Below are 19,085 nucleotides of genomic sequence, written 5' to 3'. Positions count from 1 at the left end.
GGGAAAGAAAGAATCTAGAGAAAACACAGGCTCTGCCTCTTGCAGGGAAAATTGGTACATGACTCACTGTCATTAATGCATCATTCCCAAGAAGCTAAATGACTCTTCAGTTAATAGCTCTTCATTCCAAGTGTTTTTCCTCTTACCCTACAGATGTATTGGTTCCGCTCGCCTGGAGAGAAGGTTTGTGAGCGCACTATCATGCTGTTCCTGACAAAGGGACGCTGTCTGGAGCTCCAGCTGGCTCTGTCCTTGGGTCGGACTGTTGCGTTCTCATTAACCGATTCCTCAGTGTTAGTCTCTTTATCAACCTATGAAAAGGAATTTAGTTTATAAGAACTACTATATCCAGACCATGCCTTTGGATTTTACAAGCATTCTTGTTCCCTTGCAGCGGATGGAAAAAGGTCAGCAGCAAAAAGCACCTTGCACATACAGAGGAGCTATGCTACGTAAAGAAAGACAAAATTCCCAAAACACTTAACAGTGTGTGGAGGGTCTTTGAAGGTACTCTTTGATTCCACTAAAACCAAAGCTTTTGCAGGAAGGCCTTTGCTGCCCTGCAGATGGTCTGATGCAACCACAGTGCAACAAGTCTTTTCCTTTGCCATTTGCAGACATTATTATTGCATGTTTATATTTATTTTGTTCTGCATTTGCAGAACAGCAAGGTTCTGCCATGCTAGAGATGGTGCCTATGCACCCTGAAAAGGGCAGCTGGGAACGTTGCACTGCCCAGGTTCTCCCAGACATACCATACGTCCCCCAAGCCCACTTTATGGCAGTCTGCAGAGCTGCACCAGCCCTGTCAGCCCAGGGAAAAGACATTGCGAGCTGCTGTCCCTCAGAAGGGCCCTGCTGCCTACTGAAGTTGCCCCACACATGCCACAGGGAGCCTCAGGTGCCGACATCCCCGTAGGTGGCACAGCCTGTGCTTACTTAGATGCAGCAATCATCTTGACAGCCAGGTTAGAACAAGCACTGCAGCAGCTGGCACATCTGATGTTACTGATGTGCACCGGGGCATTTTCTTCAACTTGGCCAATTTAATGAGGTTCATGGTTTTCAATGCGCAGGTGATAAATACAATGACCTAAATAGCACAACTGCAACCCTGAGAGGATCTGGCACACGAGGGTCTATGCCGTGGCTGGCTTTACAATGAGGTCTGCTAAGTCTTTCGCTCACTGTCCGGGTCTGTCCAGCCCGAGCTTAGCAAAATGCTCATGTGAGTGCCTAACCTTCAAGTTGTCCTTGATGTCTCCCCTTGTTGAGTTAGGGCTTTGATCTATATTTGCTTGCTACCCAGCAGACTGTCAGTCCTTTTATGCCATGGCCTCAGCTCATTTGGCATCTTGCCACATCAATTGGAAGTTAATTACAGTTTCCAGCAAGTCCAGTGAGGTGTTAGAAGTTTTGTATTGTCACAAACTTGAAGGAACTAAATATCGTTCTTTGCCTTTTTACTTTCACTATTTTAGAGAACCTGTGGGTTTAACACATGCAAGAGTTTTCATTAAGATGCAGAAAGGTGTCCTAAACTTTTTATTTCTAGAGTACGTGCTACCACATCAGGGATATGTTTACTAAAAATTTACTAAAAGTGCTTTCAGAAAGGTGGAATATAATTTAAAGCAAACAGTTAACAAGAACATAGAATTAGAATTTGTTATGTGCAGTGTGTGGGTAGTTCAATATGACACAGTTTAACACATATTTTGGAATTCATTAATGTTTCCTCCTCTTCTCTGCTAAGCCAGGTTTTGTATTTCACACCCTAAAATAAAGGGAAGAAATAAGGAAATTCCCTCATTGGTTTAAAGATCTTGACTCCTGTTCTGTCTTTGCCCGTTTCTCAGATGAATCAGAAAAAAAAAAAAAGGAAATAATGAAACAGATGTGCAGAAATATTTTAAATATGCACAAGTCAAAGCTACTGAACTGCATTTGTATTTTGCATATTCTCCCTATGCAACAAAAAGTGAAGATACACATTTTTAGTTAATTGCCTTTGACTTAGAAGTTCTGCCTAGCATCTCTGTTACATGTCCTCTTCATAGCTCAGAAGCGATCACACTGATTTCGTTGAAAGTACGTACTGACAAGTGCTACAGCAAAGGCCACAGCAAATTGTAAATGCTCAGATGCAGCAGACTTCTATGTTAACTGCTTAGAAATAGATCTTCAGACATAGTAAGATACCGTAGGAATGCATATTTTAAGATATTCACCAGTGTTAGTATTACAGCAGGTTGCTGGCTTTCATGGGCCTCATCGCAGTTCTTTCCCTCTTTGTCTTCATTTGTTTCTGGTGCATCAATGAGTAACCTCATGTCATCACTACAGTTGCCTTCTACTGCCAGCTTAATGCCATCTTCCTCTTCATCCACAATTTCATGGGAGGCTTCTGCGAGCATTTCTAACCTGTATGAACAGAAGTAGCCCAGGCTTATTCTCAAACTGAACAAGCCCACCAGAAAGACACCAGAAGGCCTAGACCTTCACTCATGTATAATGTACGTGTTTTCCTGACAGGGAAAACAAGACTATCACCCAAATGCTTCCATTAAGTTCATGTGAAGGCACATTTCATTATATGCTCCACTAAAACCCAGGAAGCTCCACTACAGTTCACCTTCAAGATCATTACGAAAACACTGCGCTACATTCAACAGCTGTATGTTGATAATGTTGAAGGACCTTAGTTGTGATAAATTCATAAATTCATAAAACAAACGAGCAAGTCTCCCCTTCCTCCATAATAAAGCATGTATTTATTTCTACCCTGCAGCTAAGAAATTGCACAAGAACAGAGCTCAACATAGCAATTTAGCAAGAAACCTGTTTCTTGGGAAAGCTCACAACTTCTTCAAAAACAAGACCATCAATGGAAGCACACACACACTTTGTCAGACAGCAGCTCTCTTTTCAAATCCAATTAATTGCTTATTATAGTTAACGCAACTAATATTTGATATGAGATGTTCTAGTACACCTCCTGTGGCTTAGACTCCCCACATGGTTTCACAGGAAGATGTACATGGAATGGAGGAGCATCAGCAGCAGGAGTTAACAGAGTAGCCAAAACCCTGTAAACCTAAAAGAAGGTGAATGAATTGTCCACACAAGAGAACGAGACCTTACCCCAATTCCAGTGGTGGAGAGGCACTGGCAGAGGTTGCCCAGAGAAGTTGTGGCTGCCCCATCCCTGGAAGTGTTCAAGGCCAGGTTGTATGGGGCTTTGAGCAACCTGGTCTAGCGGAAGGTGTCCCTGCCTTTGGCAGAGGAGTTGGAACTAGGTGGTCTTTAAGGCCCCTTCCAACCAAACCATTCTATGAGTCTATGATCTCCTCTGAAAGTACAGCCCTTTCATTTGTGTAAGAATAGGAGGAATGAGCGGAATCATTCAGGCGTGAACAGTGAGGGGGGTAAAAGTGGCTTTACCAATCTTCCTCAGAGCCTCTTTGCTCCCGTTCCTCCTCCTCGTCTTCAGCCAGCTCTTGTTCTACTGCTTCCAGCTCAGCAGATGTCCTCTCCAGCAGAGCTGACACAGCATCCTGCTCACAAGGAAAGAGAAGATGAAATCAGAATTGAATGACACATAACGTAGGCAAAAAAATTAACTCTTGCAAGAGCTGCATTACCCCTGCTGTTCCCTGATGCCAGCAAAAAATGTGACTTCGATCACAAGTATAAGGAGTTTGAATTGTCAGTGTGTAGCACATTAACTAATTGTTTTCACACAGAGTAAATCTCAATCAAAACCAGATTGTTTGTAAGATGATAATGCAATCAAATATGCTCCTGTCATCCTTTAATATATCTCTATACTTGTAATATCCCTAGGTAAAAAGAAGGTTGTTCTTAAAAGTTACATTTTTAAACATGGTTCTCTTAAGGAGCTATTAAAGTAGAAGAGCTTGTTCAACCAGAAGAATTAGTATGTGTTTTGCATAAACAGAATTTTCAGTGCAATGGCTTTAAGTCTGCAAATTCAAATAATTAATAAATAGCCATTTTTAATGTGTGCATATGAAAATAAATGGTAAACTCAAGGAAGCTCTTCAATAACGTTCTTTTTAAAACGAAACACAGCTGAAGTGTTTCAAATTGGAGCGCAATTTTGTATCCCACTAAGACTCAGTCCTATCCACACAAGTCTGAAACCCCACATATAGGGCCTACTTGCACGCAAAGTCACGATAGACCAAAGTACCTGCAAGACAACAGGGCCTTGGACCTTCAGGGGAGGACAGTTCACATACTGAAATAACCACACTGCAACAGCACAATTAGTCTATGGCTTTTTTTCTTGCTATTACAGTAATAGCCAAGACATTGCTCACCAAGTCCAGTGAGTCCAATGACTGCTTGCTTAACAGAAACATGGATTCTTCATTTTGTTCCTTGGTTTTTTTGCCAGGAATTTGTTTGCAAGGCAGCAGGTTGTACCACAGAGTACAAGTTTCATCAGAAAATGATAAATCTGCCAGACTGATCTGAGTCCCAACCTGCACAAAGTAAGAAAAGGGAAAAAAATTGTTTAAATTTGTTTTATTTCCTGCATGACAGTTGCAAACACATTCTACAGTATTTATTGTGTAAAACAGGCCGCACAAATTTGACATGAATCTTAATTCTCTTTTTAACTGTAGAATTTTCTATTTCCCTCCACTTCTAGGTAAAGCAAACAAATAGAAACACATGGAAAGGTCCTTCATATTGTCCATTCTGTCATTCAGTCTGCGGAATTTCTCCCCATATGCGCACACACTAAACCCTCCGAGATCACTGTAACACACACATCTGCTTTCTGCAGCATTCAATAATGAAAAACTGTGTCAATGAAACCTGCAGGATCACCTCATGGAGCAGCAAGTTTCAGTCAATTTTTCAGTTGTTCCACCACAAAAACCATCGATAGGGCAAACAATAACAGATGACCTTGTTTGCTCTAACCAGTGAAGAAACAGATGAAAAGACCATAAAAGAGATTAAGAAATCCTTTCATTTGGACAAGGACTGACATTCACTGAGTTGGCACTCTGGGAAAACTTATGAAGTACTTGTGTTTGGGCCTCAGAGATTAAAATCCTCTGCTCTTCGGCAAAGTAAATCATCTTCACAGGTACTGGACTGCATACACAGCTCTTGCCAAGACTCTGGTCACGTTGTGCAGCACTTCCTGCTGGGGGTGGTACTCCCAACTCTTTCTTTTCATCTTGTGACTAACCTTTAAGTCTTTGGTGTTTCGGGTTTTTTTGGTTTTATTAGGTTTTTTCCTTCACCTTTGTATCCTGCATTCTGTTGCATTTTTGTTCTGCTGCCCTTCCCTTACCTGAGGGGAAACTTCTTACGTGCTGAAAGAGGCCAACACATTCCCTGGGAATTAAGTTAAATTCTACATTTTTGAAAGTGAGAGGCTGTTCCCAATAGTCAGAGTTGATGAACCCCACCAGATTCTAGCATCTTTTCAGCGTGTTATAATTAAAAATCTCACTGTGCAACAAAGACAGATTCATGGTGAAAAACTAAACTGAGTTGTATCAGACCATGCAAAAGCAATGTGAAAGTAAATAAAACATCACTCATTAGGCAGTGACCACAATGAAAAACAAAATTAAAAAAGTGAGAGTTTCCAACAGGCTGGCCTATGAATGTCATGCCTTTTTATTATTTCTACAGATCAAGGACTAAAAAGGTGGACATCATATAATGTACAACAATGTGCAATTGTTTAGTTTGTTCCTTGTGACAAGTTGTGATAATGAGGGTTTGCTCTTGGCTTTTTTGGACATACCATGGCTCATTCAGCTTCTACTTTAAAATCTAGTGTTAGAGTAATATTGCAATGAAGTTTATGGAGTTTTTTAAATGTATAAAACTGCAAAGATGGAATATCAATCTGTAAGTAAAGGGTTAAGGGAATGAAGTGTTAGAATTGCCAAAACACCTCCTAAAACTTCCATCCAGGACTAGATTCTGTATCAGGAATTTCAGAGAAAGGTAGTATTTTAAGCACTATAGAAACAACCAAGTTATGCTTCAGAGTTTGTCTCCAAGTACTGTGGAATTTTAGCAGCCTTGACCATCAAACTAAGAGGGGACACTATAAACAAATGCATGCCAAAAAAAGCCAGAAATAAAACTGCATACCAAGCATTCTTCCCGACGACTTCTACTGACAGCACAAACATCGACTCTCAGCGTCTTCCGTAGCAGTGTTACTTGGGAAATGGCTACTCTGAATATCTCGTTGAATAAAATTGTTTCCATGGCAGGATGAACTTTTGTGCGGAACAGACAGCTGGCATCAGGTGAGGATGGAAGTACTGCAACTCTAATATACCTGCCGGAAACAAACCAAAATCTTTACCTGCATTTAAGCTAGCACTTGCTGATGCATGATAGAAGTTGACCCCATCAACTAAAGGACTGCATGACGATAAAATGAAACAGCAACAAATCAGAGGTGGAATGGAAAAAAGGTGAAAAAGAGGAGTGAGAAAGTCCTCCTGTCCCTTGCAGAAACATTTCCCAAAATGGAATTTCTGTGCCTGGTAAGGTAGTAGCGAGAGAGGTAGCTCTTTCTGTCTCTGTCCAAATTTATCCTCTGGTTTAGAACTGTGAACACTGGAGATCACGTCACAGATGGGAGGAAACATGATCTTACCGTTAATTTGAAAAATGAGAAAAATTTGAGTGGCTGTAAAAATTAAACTTTTAGAACGAAGTGAGCAGCACTGAAAAGCAGTGGCGTCTTTTAATCTTTTAAAGAAACAAACAAAACAAAACCTCTAAAGAAACCAAAGAACTAAGGAAAAAGAGGAAGAAAATAGCTAGGGCCATAGCTGCTTAAGATCAATTCGTAATGCATTGAGACTTAGAAGAATGCATCTTGCAAGCCTAAATTTAAGCACAGGGAGCAACCTGAAATTGTTACATGTCTGCATTCTTTTTATGTAACAAAAATGAATGGATATTATGTGGATAAAGGTAATACCAGCTAACTTGCAGGTCTCACTTTAGTAGTAGCTTGATAGAGTGAAGACATTCCTAATGCAAATTGTGCATGTTATTTACCTATTGCACAGCTTCTCCTACACACGAATGAGCATAGTAATTGTTTTACATCTTTCCTGTGCCTATGCGTTAGTCTATTCCTGGTATCAGCTTTAAATATAATTGACGTTCACTGTAGAACAGAACGCAATGAAGCTAGCTAAAGCAAGAAGTAGTAGTGGGCCAAGGAAAATTATTCTGGAAAAAAACTTGTTCTCTCAAAATTTATAGTACTATTGCTGTATTTTCTGCTAATGACTTCATACATACTATTATTAAAAACTTAGTTTTATGTTAATTAAAGCAAAATAAATTAGGTCTGTGACAAATCTGATTTTGTTAGTTGAATTTGGGCATAGCCTTTATTCCCCAATTATGCCAAGCTTCTTGGGATGAAGAGCAAGACCTAAGTTGTTTGGTTCTCATGCACAGCTTGGATAGTAGGTATCCAGCATTTTGACAAACCAATCCCAAAGTTAAGTGGTAGTGTAATGTAATTCCAGTAATGCTGCTGCTGTGATCACATAAATGTAGGTGAGCAATTTGCATGGTCTACTGAAAACAGCCATTTTAATAGATGAAGCAATTAGGAAACATTTAGAAAAGAGGGAGGAATAGATGGGAAAGTATATTAAAAGTATGTTTAAAAGGTGGCTCATTGGAGCTTTCTTTTAATAATTGTTAGCCAATTTATTGGCATCAGGCCAGAATGAGGGGTAAACAGAGAAGTAAAAGATAAATTGGTCACCGGTTTGTTTTATAAGAGTGCTTACTTTCATTTTAATTAAAAAAGTTAAAAAGTCAACCAATGCCTCAGATTTTGCTGTGACAAACCCACGACTTCTCAAGTGATGAAAAAATGATCCTGACACAAATAATAAGTATTCGGCTCAACCTACTCTAAAAGTGAACAGCTTTTACAAACAGTGTGGAAACAGGTATCAGTAAGACCTCATGTCAAATCTATTCCTCTGTGTGTAAAGATTCAGTAAAGTACTAATCTATCGAATCTGATGTTCTCAAAATTACAGTTGTAACATAGCATCATTTTCCAGACCCAATTTTTATCGTTGTACTTATCTGTCCAGTATATGCATATAGGCATACAATGGTAAGTAACAAAAAAAAAAAAAAAAATGCTATTTGCAAGGTCCTTCCTTTACCCTGTCCTTTCTTCCTCCTTGTTTTGTGTAGCTTTAGTTTCATTAAATCTTTTTAGCAGCAGCAGGTCTGGACTTCTGCACTGAAGACACTTGACTACTAATTACAACTTCATACTTTAATTCCTAAAAGGATGCCAGCTATGACCTAACTTTCTCTTACTAAACATTTTGTTGACATTGTTCTTATATTCTACATTATCTACTTTTCCTATTCTTCTACAGTTTTTCTATATTCTTGTGCTAAATGCTAGTGGACTTGGAAGGTCACCAGGGGAAAGATGGAGGTCAGAGAAGGAAGGATGGTAGTAGACAACCATTTGTTAGTAAAAGCAAACAAAAAACCCCCGAAAAATCCAACAAGCAGCCAGGCCTGTATCCCTATACATCTTTTCCATATTCAGTGGCTTCCTACTGATCTACAAATGAAATTCAAGGTGATGGGGGACAGGGGGAAGGGAATCAGCAAGAAAACCAGATTTTCCAAGGATTGATTATGTTCTACTTTAATCTTATTAAGCTTCTCAACAGTTTTAAGATAGCTTTCCAGTCTGTAAAAAAGCTCACTGAAGTACAAGTGTCCCGAAAGAGCCAAGACAAGCTGTACTTATTTGTACAGATGAGAGTTTTTGATTAGAATCTCAGTGGTAACGTTTTCTTATTCAGGCATTTTTGTTCATTTCCTACGTACAATTTCCACTGTAATTACATTTAGACCTTTCCTGTTGGTCCAATTTGACACGAGACTAATTCTTAACAGACCTCCAAGCTCCAGTTGTTAGGGATGGTGTATCCCAACGCGGCTGTGCTTGTCCACTCGCAATTTATGAAATTACCCCTTACCTTTAAAAGCTAACTTAAGACACATACTATCCTTTTTGTTCTAGTTTAGTGGAAAGTGCGAATTTCCTGATAAATTCTTTTTGTGCAGCATTGCTGGAATACGTAAAAGCTATGTAGTACTACAGTTTGAAAAGTTTTATACATATTTTAGCACTGTTAAGCAGTAAATCAATCCATTCCTTTGGAGAATTTGTACAATTTATTATTATACTCTCGTATTCCAAGACTACTGCTCAGTAGTTGTTTGACTTACACTTTAGAGCCAAGGGGGACAGAAAACACTGGAAGATTTCTGAGCCGTGCTAGGATTATCACAAAACTTGAATTGCTGTGGTCGTATCTGTTAAAGAAAGGACAAAATGAGGGAAATTTATTATTCGCATTTATGTATGAACAGAAATATTGCCTTTGCTGGTCACTTACCTGAGTCCTATTTGTACCTGGGCAACCTCTAGGGTTGTTGCATCATCTTCACTATATACAACGTCCTCAGTTTCATTTGGTCTAGGGCAAACAGGCAAATACTTAAGTTTAGGAAAATTCTAGTTAGCTTTCAGCAATAATTAAGGTATGCGTACACAGAACGTATATACCTTCTGCTAAACAGGCTGATTTAATTACAGCATGCACTCCAAATGGAATTTCAGAGCCTACACAATAGCAATGCCTGCTTTAGGGACAGTCGCTGCCTGAACAGTTTGACAACTCGAGTAATGAGTCAGAAAGGCCTCAGGCTGATTACTGAAGCAGGTCAGATTAACAGGCAACAGAAAAACTCATGGCATTTTCCTACACATACTTAGTATTTCTTTATCCCCTTGAATACTAAATTGAAAATTAAAATTGTAATAAACATCAGACCACATGTTGACTGGATATGAAATACTGCTTTGGAGAATATCTGAGAAGCAGGAGCTCTGTAAAATAAACAGGTTTGTGTGCAAACAAGAAGCACCTGAGCCTGTTTTCAGAAGCATTCAAAGAACCAAAGGGACTCAAGTCTTGCAGCTGAAGAGCAACTCTAGCATTGAATGGAATTATAGAGAATCCGGTGTGGCAAAATAATTCCAGTCATTTTCTGGGAGGTTTGAGTGAGGATGTGGTATTAATGTGTTTCATTGATTTTTTTTTAAAACTGGACTGTTGGGATCAATAAAGAAGAGCAAGATAGAAAATGTCAAGATAGGAAATGTGGAGAATGACACAGACATCCCACAAGACATGACAGCATTATTTTAAGACTCTGCATTTAGAGGTTTCCTTTTCACCATTCATCTCCTGGCTGATGGCTAATTTGATAAGAGTGTATTTATTTCCTCCCCTACCTTAAATTACTCAGTACAAAGGACTGGTCTATACAGCAGAAATCACTGTACTGTAACATCAGGAGCACACTGACAAAGTGTAAGTCATTCCATACACAGTGCTCATAAAGACACTTCTACTAAACAGAAGCAACTCACACAGAGGCACTCATTACCTCTTCACTACTTCCTACTCAGTAATAATTAAAGAGTATCCACACCTGGAGCTATCATGGAATAACTAGAGTCTGTAAATCTTAGCTTGCACAAATGGCAATAGTTTCCTTTTGTACACAGGCTTAGGGGATGCAACTCTCTTTCCCCTTTTCCTGAATAGTGACAGGAAGACGACAGGAATTTGTTCTGTTTTTCACCCATCCCACCACTTGTAGTCATTGGAGAGGACAGCTAAAGATTTGCTCCACAGAAAATCCACAGCTTTTGGTCCAATGTCTGTTCATTTCTATCCACTGGACTTGTAATGGGAGTAGACAGTAAGTTTTGATTACAGTGGCTCAGAATTGAAACAAAATGGAAAGACAACAATGGTCACTGAACCAAAATATACAGTCACAGCCGCTCAGTCAGGTGAAGGCTGAGTTTTTAAGAGACAGGAGTTTATTTCAGCCTAAGAAGTTGCATTAGGTCTAACTGAAGACATGGAGCAAACTAATACGAGGATTCACAGGTCAGGGTAAAATATGGGTCCATGACCTAAGGTGAGATTGAATGAGCTCTGTAACACTTCAGGAGAAATCCCATTTGTATTTGAACTTTTTTATTTGGTCTCATTTATTTTTATTACCTTTTAATTTGTGAAAGACTTGACAAGTAGAAGTAATTTTATCAGAAGCCAATAAAACCCATTTATGATACCATAATGCACCTTTAGCTGTCCTAATAGAAAAACATTCAGCCTGGCAACAGAAGACATGCATCTACGTCTTTGCAACCATCCTTCGAAAACATTTCTCTCTGAATATTCAAAAGGACAAAAAATTCTTAATGTCAACAACTTGCCAAAACCGAGGTGAAAAAATAAGATTTTGGCTTCTCTCACTAGTTTGCAATAGTCTTCTGTTATGCAGTCTAAAGTTTATTGTTCTCACTGCCAGAAACAGACAGTACTATATAAACTAGTATGAAGAATCCTGTAGAAGTTACGTTTTGTCAAAAAGCAACAACAGCAAATACATTTCTTATATCCTGCTGACCACAGTGAAGCATGAACATTAAACTCTAACCTGGATTATTTTTATACCAACATTACAACTGAGGATTTTCTTATCTTTCCTATATATTCTTTTTTAAAAAAGAAAATATTCAAGCAAAATACTATGCAATCCTTAGATTGTATCTAAACAAAACAAGTAGTAACAAGAGTGACTCTGAGCGGCGTCAATACAGCCACATGGCAGAACCTGTATAGTTTAAATCCACCTTTTCTCCTAGGAACACTTCTAGCAAGAAAAAAAAGCCCAAGATTAGAAGGTAGCATATTAATGCTACTCAACCAAGTGGTACAAGCACTCTAGTACAAATTTATCAGCTTAAAACACCCCCCCAAACTTCATTGTTGGCAAATGTGCCTTCCTTTCAATATGAAAGTACAAAATATTTTATAAAAAAAGGCAAGACTGATAAACTACTTATGCTGGTATTATATAACTGCTTACAGATACATTTAAATTTTTGGTGGAAAGAGTTGCATTACTTCTCAAACCTACTGTTTCACAGAAGCTTCATATACACCACTATCTCCAGCTACAGACTCATCAGACACAGCAGCAGATACACAAGCTGTTTTCTCCTCAAGCAGGTGACTAGCTGTTCTTCTCGGTAAGTCAACACCTACAAAAAGAAAGAAGAATGAAAATTAGTTCAAGAGATTAATAGGCAGAAAGAGAGAAGCACATAGCTTAGAAAGTTGTCAAGTTGAAAGCAGTGACCCATAACTGAGTATCACAGAGTAGTTTTGTTCCACATCATTAAACATTCTGAGACAGTACTGCTGTTGTCACTTATTCTAGCTAGGGATATAACCAAAGTGATGAACTTGAAAATGTAAAACTATTATTCCTTCCCAGAGATACAGGCTCCTATCATCACCTGTATCTGTTAAGCTAGTTATTATCCTTCATTATCTTCACTATTAACCCTCATTATCCTGATCTTTAAACCTGTATTTGCCATGCTGACAATTCCGCACCATAGTAACACTTCAGCTACATGCAAAGTGCTTGCCTACTGTTTATTAAGTATTCAGAAGTCAGACACCCTCTCCCCAGTGATATAACTGCTAGAAATGAAAAATCCCCTCTGGTTTACTATCATCAAAAACTTTTTATGCTACAGTCTCTTTACTATCAAGTACTGCTCAGCTTTAATCTTCAACTCGCATTCATATGCTAGTGTCATGCAGTGAAGAAGCAGCATTCATACAGAGCCATGTTCTGCAGCATAGTAAGTTGAGGGCCTATGCAGTACTTCCATCTGCCAAGGGGTGAGGATATTAGTATGCATTATCATCCCCACCTGAATCATGACTTTACATCTTGTTAAGATGTTTAAAATTTAAGGCTTCAGATTAGATGATTGATTGCTGCATTTGTGCTTTAGGAATGCTTTTTCCTTGATGATGAAGTGCTCTTTGCCTTCTCCCCCCACCATGTGAGGGGTGAAGGTGATGATATGATTTATTGATTACCCTTAGGAATTACCACAGCAGCCTGAATTGACTTTGACAATGACAGAGACTGACTGTGGAAGAACTACATGATACTCCAACTTGGTTTCTGACAGCAGGGAAATGTGCGGAGGAGCAAATGTCTGTATGGTTCACCTGTACAGAAAAGTCAGAGACAGACAGAGAAGCAGGTGAGCACTGCATATAAAGAGCCAACGCAGATTATTACATGAAAATACTAGCTATACTGTCTTCAGGGATGTTTGTCTACCTCCAAGTTAAGATTTGGCAGTATTCAGATTTGTAGTCTTGTAAAACTTAAGCATGTGGGCTGAAATTTTCCATGCAGGTATTATGCCTCCGGCTGAGTTTGCTGAAAACCTTCCCATTCAGCATCACAGCAGTTCCAAGAATGAAATTGGAGTAGAAACACTGAACCAGCCCCAGGTCTATGTCTTGCTGCTAATGTACTGAAGCCTCAGCATGAGGCCCATTTTACTGTGGAAACTACAGGTATTGAAGCATAATTAATTAATATCTGGCTTTTCAAAATTTGAGTGCTTGTTTTGGCAGTCTTAATACAGATTTAAAGATAATTTGCATCATATATATGACCCTACATGAGGAAGTATCAGCATGAAGAATCATAAGATGAATTTATATTTTAAAACCATAACTACTTAGAGACTTAAAAAGACACCCTGACACTATCCAGAATAACAGGTCCTCAAAAAAGCTCAAAAATGTTAGACAACCACATGATGCCTTTGAAAATAATGATCTAAAGAAATAAATTAAAAAAAAAAAATTCTGGTTCCTCATAGCCCTAAGTGTTCCCAAATTTCAAGCCATCTTAAATTCAGTTCTCAGACTAGATGAGTTGCAGCCAGATTGCAAAGACAGACTGAAAGTTGTTGTTAATTTGGAAAGTATATGCTGCTGAAATACAGGCAGGAAAATAAATTATTTTTTCCATCTTTTATGATATGGCTCTAAAGCAAAGTAATTATTGTGTTCCTCTGCACTGAAAAGACAAAGGACAAAATTACCCCCTCCCCCCAAATCCCCTCCCATGTTTTTCCACTTTGCATTTCACAGGTTCAGACCATTAGGACATCAGTCAATTGCTTGCTCTAAGACTGCGGACAAGCCATCAATTCTTAACAGCTGGGATTTTTGAAGTTCTGACTCTGTCAAAGGCTTTGACAATATAAGATGACTAAGTATCTTGCATGGCTTTTACTGCAGACTAGAAGTGGAATTCACTACACCTAATTCAGCCATCTCAAAGTTAAAGTTAACTAGTTACTAAGTATACCTCAATAACTCACAGGGTCATTCATCCCAACTTCCTTAACAGGAAGTATGTTTTAGGATGAGATGACTCACAACCTTTTGGAAGTTACCCACAGACTGCAAGGGGAGCCTAGACTAGCTTAGGAGCTCCATTCTAACTCAGACGGATGAAAAGCTAAAAGCTATGAAAGCCATGTTAAAAATGGAGACAGTCTCACTGTAACTTACATGGCATGTGGTCACTTCTCTTTCTCAACTCACATTAAAAAAATGAACTGCAGATCTTTCTAGTTATTTGAACTTGCTGTCACTGATACACACACACAAAATTCTAACTCTTAAATCCAGAAATCTTTTTTACTGAGGACGTCATTTTGTAAGTTATTCTTCAGTAAGAAACAAAGCATCTGATTTCAAGTTACCAAAACCAGCAGAGGGTTCTTTTGCTCTATCCTCATACATCTGACCATACCTAGGAACACCACGCATCCTCCATGTCCTCAAGATCCAGCTTCAGTTTTTTATGTTATTTTTTCATGACAGAGTCTGCAATACATGAACTTCCCTTCTGAGATAGCTACTGAAACATGTAGGTGGAATCAGGGTGATTGTAGCTCTCTGTAGCCAAAACTAGAAGTTACATCACGTCCCTCAGAATTACTGACTGCCCACCGTGGCACGTGTATGCTGATCAAGATACTCTTCAGTTACATGAGGTACCTCCCCATTCAGAAGCCAGCTGTTAGTTCAAAATTTTTGTGTTACACATACATTTCACATTCGATGTTTTTATTACCTGAATTTCCTTCGTGTAGAGAAGGCAGAGGCTGCCTAATGCCTTCATTAAGATCTTTATCATCTGTAGGAATCTGAGATCCTGCTCTGGCTTCAGAGTCCAATAACATTTGGTTCTCACAGAGACTAATGCCTGCAAAATCACCCGAAAGGTCACAGTCTTCAAAGTCCGTGGTGAGGTGATGCAGAGGGGAATTTTGAGCTGACACGGAAAATGCAGCTTCTAAAACCAAAGGGGAGCCTGGGGGGGATAAGGAGGACAGTGAGGATCTGGAAGACAGTGATGTCACAGATTTGGGAGGTTCAGTCAATTTGGGATGATCTGCAGCTGAAGAAGAGTCACTGTAACCCAGTCTCCCATGGGAACTGACCACTTCATTTTCATGAATAGTAGTGATAGGCCCTGAAGGAACATAACCACTTTTTTCTTGCAATATGAAGTCAAGTTTATACTGATAGTCCAAATCTGTTATTTGATCGCCTTGGTTATAGTAGAGATCCGTGGAGCTGAGCGAATTTAGAGACCCTCTGCTTGACGTGTTCAGAGATCCCCGGCTCGATGCCAGAGATCCCAGACTGCTCCCTGAAGACACAGATAACGTACTAGCTGAGAGGCTGCAAAGAAAGCACAAGCACATACGCTGATGTTACTAAACCAAACTAGTACAAAAACGGTACAAGGAGAGATAAGATTGACTGGAGCTGCAGTATTACAATCTACAACTGCAAATAAATGCTGCTTGGCGCATTACATTTTTTAAGCACCCATACTTGGCTTAGATCGGTGTGCCAACCTGCACAGTATCAGGGCAATTTACCCAGCTTACAGCCTGTTGCCAAAGCCCTTTTTCTTCTGAAAGCGGCTGCAGATTTGACAAACTGGTCAATATAGCCTTCTCAGCTGCTATATTCCCTCAAAGACCCACTCCACTCTGATGTGGGTGCTCAGGAGGTCAATGTGACAGGAAAGGGATCCCCAGGAAGGAGGTTACGGCAGCAGAGGAGTGCTGCTGCCTCTACAGCAATTTATGCAGCCTTCCCAAGCACCTGAGAAAGATGGCAGCTAGAAGGAGACAACATATAGCAGAACTGCTTCATATCTATAAAACAACAGACACTCTACATGCACAGTAAATCCAACTACGTAAGCACGGCAAAGACCATAACATGCAATCTTCTCCTGTTAGCAGGAGTAGTCAAGGAGCCCTGCCAGGCCAGAGAAACTGAGTGCCACTGCCTTGGCTCTGGAGGACTCTGCTGGGAAAAAAGTCAGGAAAAATAATTCAAACACTTAAAAGATGTTTACTGAACGATAACAGAGCTATCAACTGCAAAAATTTTGCCACTGGGCTAGAAAACTGCTTTTAACAGGACAAACAGACTCCCAAAAGTCCAAACAAATAGAAGCACAAAATACTTTTAAATATGATTTAAGACTCCTTCCCTAACTAATCACCAATCAAGATGCAATTTATGGGATCCAGCTGAGATGTTTGAAATCACTAAGCCAGCCCAGATCCTAGGAATAGTATGGTATGGCATATTGTGAGATGACCTTTATAGAACAATTAAAAACATTTTTCCCCTTAAAGCCCCATTTTGATTTTTAAGAGAACAGGTAAACATTAATGCAGTGTCTGATTCATGTATCCCACCGGGATATGCAAGAAAATTCAGGATTTTTTAAATAAATATAATGGACAGATGGTTTGGTAGCCCAGGGTAACAGTCCAGAAGTGAGAGAAACTGTTCCCTAGGACCAGTTACATGTATGATTACAATATTAAAATTCCCATCAGAGCAATGAGTTTGAGTTCACAGTCACTGTAACCGATTACTTTTCTGTTATCACTATGAATTTCTTAAACCAAGAGTCAGATTTTTTAATCAATGGCTGTCAGGGAAAAAAAAAAAAAAATCATGCTGAGGATACATTTCTGTCTACAGAAAGAGTAAGTCAGTGTCAAAGAATAAAACCAGAATCAACTATTCACATAAGTATTCACACACATATGTGTGCTCATTAAGCCTTTCCAGAATAAAGACACAGAATAAAGGCTACAGTTCTAATAACTCATTTTAGACAGAACTGTGAGAAACCATTTGGTCTCCTCAATGGCAGGATTTTGAAGATACAACCAATTAGAGAATTCCTTATTTATTTATTTATTTATTTACACTGAAGCAAAATAAGCTATTAAACTTGCTTTTTCTTACTTAAATATTAAACAAATTTTGTTCCGCTTCCAGCTAAGAGAAAAACCCAGGAATGAAGTTGAGACAACCAGGTCCACTAGATTGTTGCTGAAAACAGGTTTTACATTACACAGTACAGTCTCACCTCTTAAGTTGTGAATGCAAATAAGTAGTTAACTTTGTAGTTTCTTCAAGTTTCTGTACCAACTCTTTTCTTCTCTCCTCCAATTTCAATCTGGAAAGAGAGGTACATATAAGTATAGGGAAGCATTACAAAATAATCTGGAGGCTAAAATACTTTATAGATGAGACAGAAACAAAGTGAAAATCCCTCATATTTTCATCTGGTTGCCAACTACTAAAATCCAAGAGACAGTGTTAGCTCTCAGTCCTATCGTAAAACCCTAACCACTTCAGGAGAGTGACTTTACCTGCAGAATACTAAGCACTGTAACAAACCTGCGGAGTGGACAAGCAAGCAGAGTGTTGGTACATTCACACTGTACCAATAAGAGAGTAACAGATGAGCACTGGGAAAATAGCTGCAACTTCAGGAAAATAAGATCTGGACCAATACAGTTTTAAAAAGCCATGATGTTGACTGGCTCCTCACTTAATATAGTTTCAGAAAAAAAACCCAAAAGAACACTAATACCAGTGTTAGATCTGATAATGCGAGAACTTGGGGTAGCACTGCAGGAAGTTTAAAATTACAGCACTCCCTTTGATTTCAGAGCCATCACATAGAGACAAAGCACAGTAAATCAAAGCAGCATTCAAGCGCAAGGTTCTGAGATGATGGACCATATTTAGGAGTCCTTGGTAAAGATTTCTACATCCCCAATAGCTTTGTCATCACCTCAGAGCCACACAGCATTGTAATCCTCATTATCAAGGTTCACCTTTATGAAAAAGCAGGATTTATTGCCTCCTGCATCGTTACCCAGCATAGCTCTAAACCCACAAATAGTGGAACTCTCCCATGCCTTCTGGCTGGCTGCTAGCAGAAAGGATTCACTAACCTTTATAGTGATTTTTTTTCCTTTTATAATTCCCTTTTAACATTCCATTTACAATACCAAATAAATTGCTTTCCCTCAGTGGGTTCAGCTAAAACTCTCCTGTAGTTGTGGATTAGTATATTCTCCTCTAGCCCTTGCTCAGTCAACTGATAGATGTCACAAGTTCTCAAGCAACTAATCTGAGAGACAAGAAATTACCTCCCCTCCTCTAAAAAAAAGAAAGAAAAGAAAAAAAAGAAAAAAAAGAAGTTGATGTTCATTCTCAGAAACCTGTTCCTTTGGCCTTTCTGGCATCTCAAGGATGTATAAATTAAAATCCAAATGCAGAGAACACTTCAAAGAACAAAACCCCAAAATCAACCATTGCTTTCTTATGCAAACTAAATGAAATACTCAAGAGTTCCCAGAATTCACTCTCTTTGAGTGTCAGATACCAGTAAAAAGACATTAAGTCCTCAATTCACCAAAGCATGAAAAGCACTTGCTTACACCCATGCTTATTCAGTGAGCAAATATGGGTTATGCAAAGGTGAATAAGTTACCCCGAGGTCAGCCAGGGTGTGAACTTCCACTCCGCTGCCTACGCTGCCTCTGCTCTTACACCGCAATAACATGTTCACCTGCCAATACCTGCTAAGACTGTTAAAAGCATACACGGTATTTCGTTCTTTACTCAGGAAGACATACACATGGGGTTTCTAAAGCAAGAGTTATGCTCATC

General features: G+C 39.2%; 1 protein-coding gene across 1 annotated transcript in view; it reads right to left on the bottom strand.

Moving 5' to 3' along the window:
- The window catches only part of WWC2 (WW and C2 domain containing 2), a 63,428-nt gene that overhangs the window by 11,752 nt on the left and 32,591 nt on the right, over window positions 1-19,085 (bottom strand). Inside the window, exons 9-18 of the mRNA XM_009707027.1 lie at window positions 17,488-17,577; window positions 15,148-15,761; window positions 12,097-12,220; window positions 9,489-9,569; window positions 9,319-9,405; window positions 6,157-6,349; window positions 4,347-4,511; window positions 3,445-3,557; window positions 2,232-2,424; window positions 147-311 (exon numbers count right to left, since the gene is read on the bottom strand). Of these exons, the coding sequence (XP_009705329.1) occupies window positions 147-311; window positions 2,232-2,424; window positions 3,445-3,557; window positions 4,347-4,511; window positions 6,157-6,349; window positions 9,319-9,405; window positions 9,489-9,569; window positions 12,097-12,220; window positions 15,148-15,761; window positions 17,488-17,577 (1,825 nt within the window). The remainder of the gene's footprint in view (window positions 1-146; window positions 312-2,231; window positions 2,425-3,444; window positions 3,558-4,346; window positions 4,512-6,156; window positions 6,350-9,318; window positions 9,406-9,488; window positions 9,570-12,096; window positions 12,221-15,147; window positions 15,762-17,487; window positions 17,578-19,085) is intronic.

The sequence above is a fragment of the Cariama cristata genome, unplaced genomic scaffold (genome assembly GCF_000690535.1).
Source record: "Cariama cristata isolate BGI_N322 unplaced genomic scaffold, ASM69053v1 scaffold9599, whole genome shotgun sequence".
Taxonomy (NCBI): Eukaryota; Metazoa; Chordata; class Aves; order Cariamiformes; family Cariamidae; genus Cariama; species Cariama cristata.
This window is presented reverse-complemented; position numbering and strand designations above follow the sequence as displayed.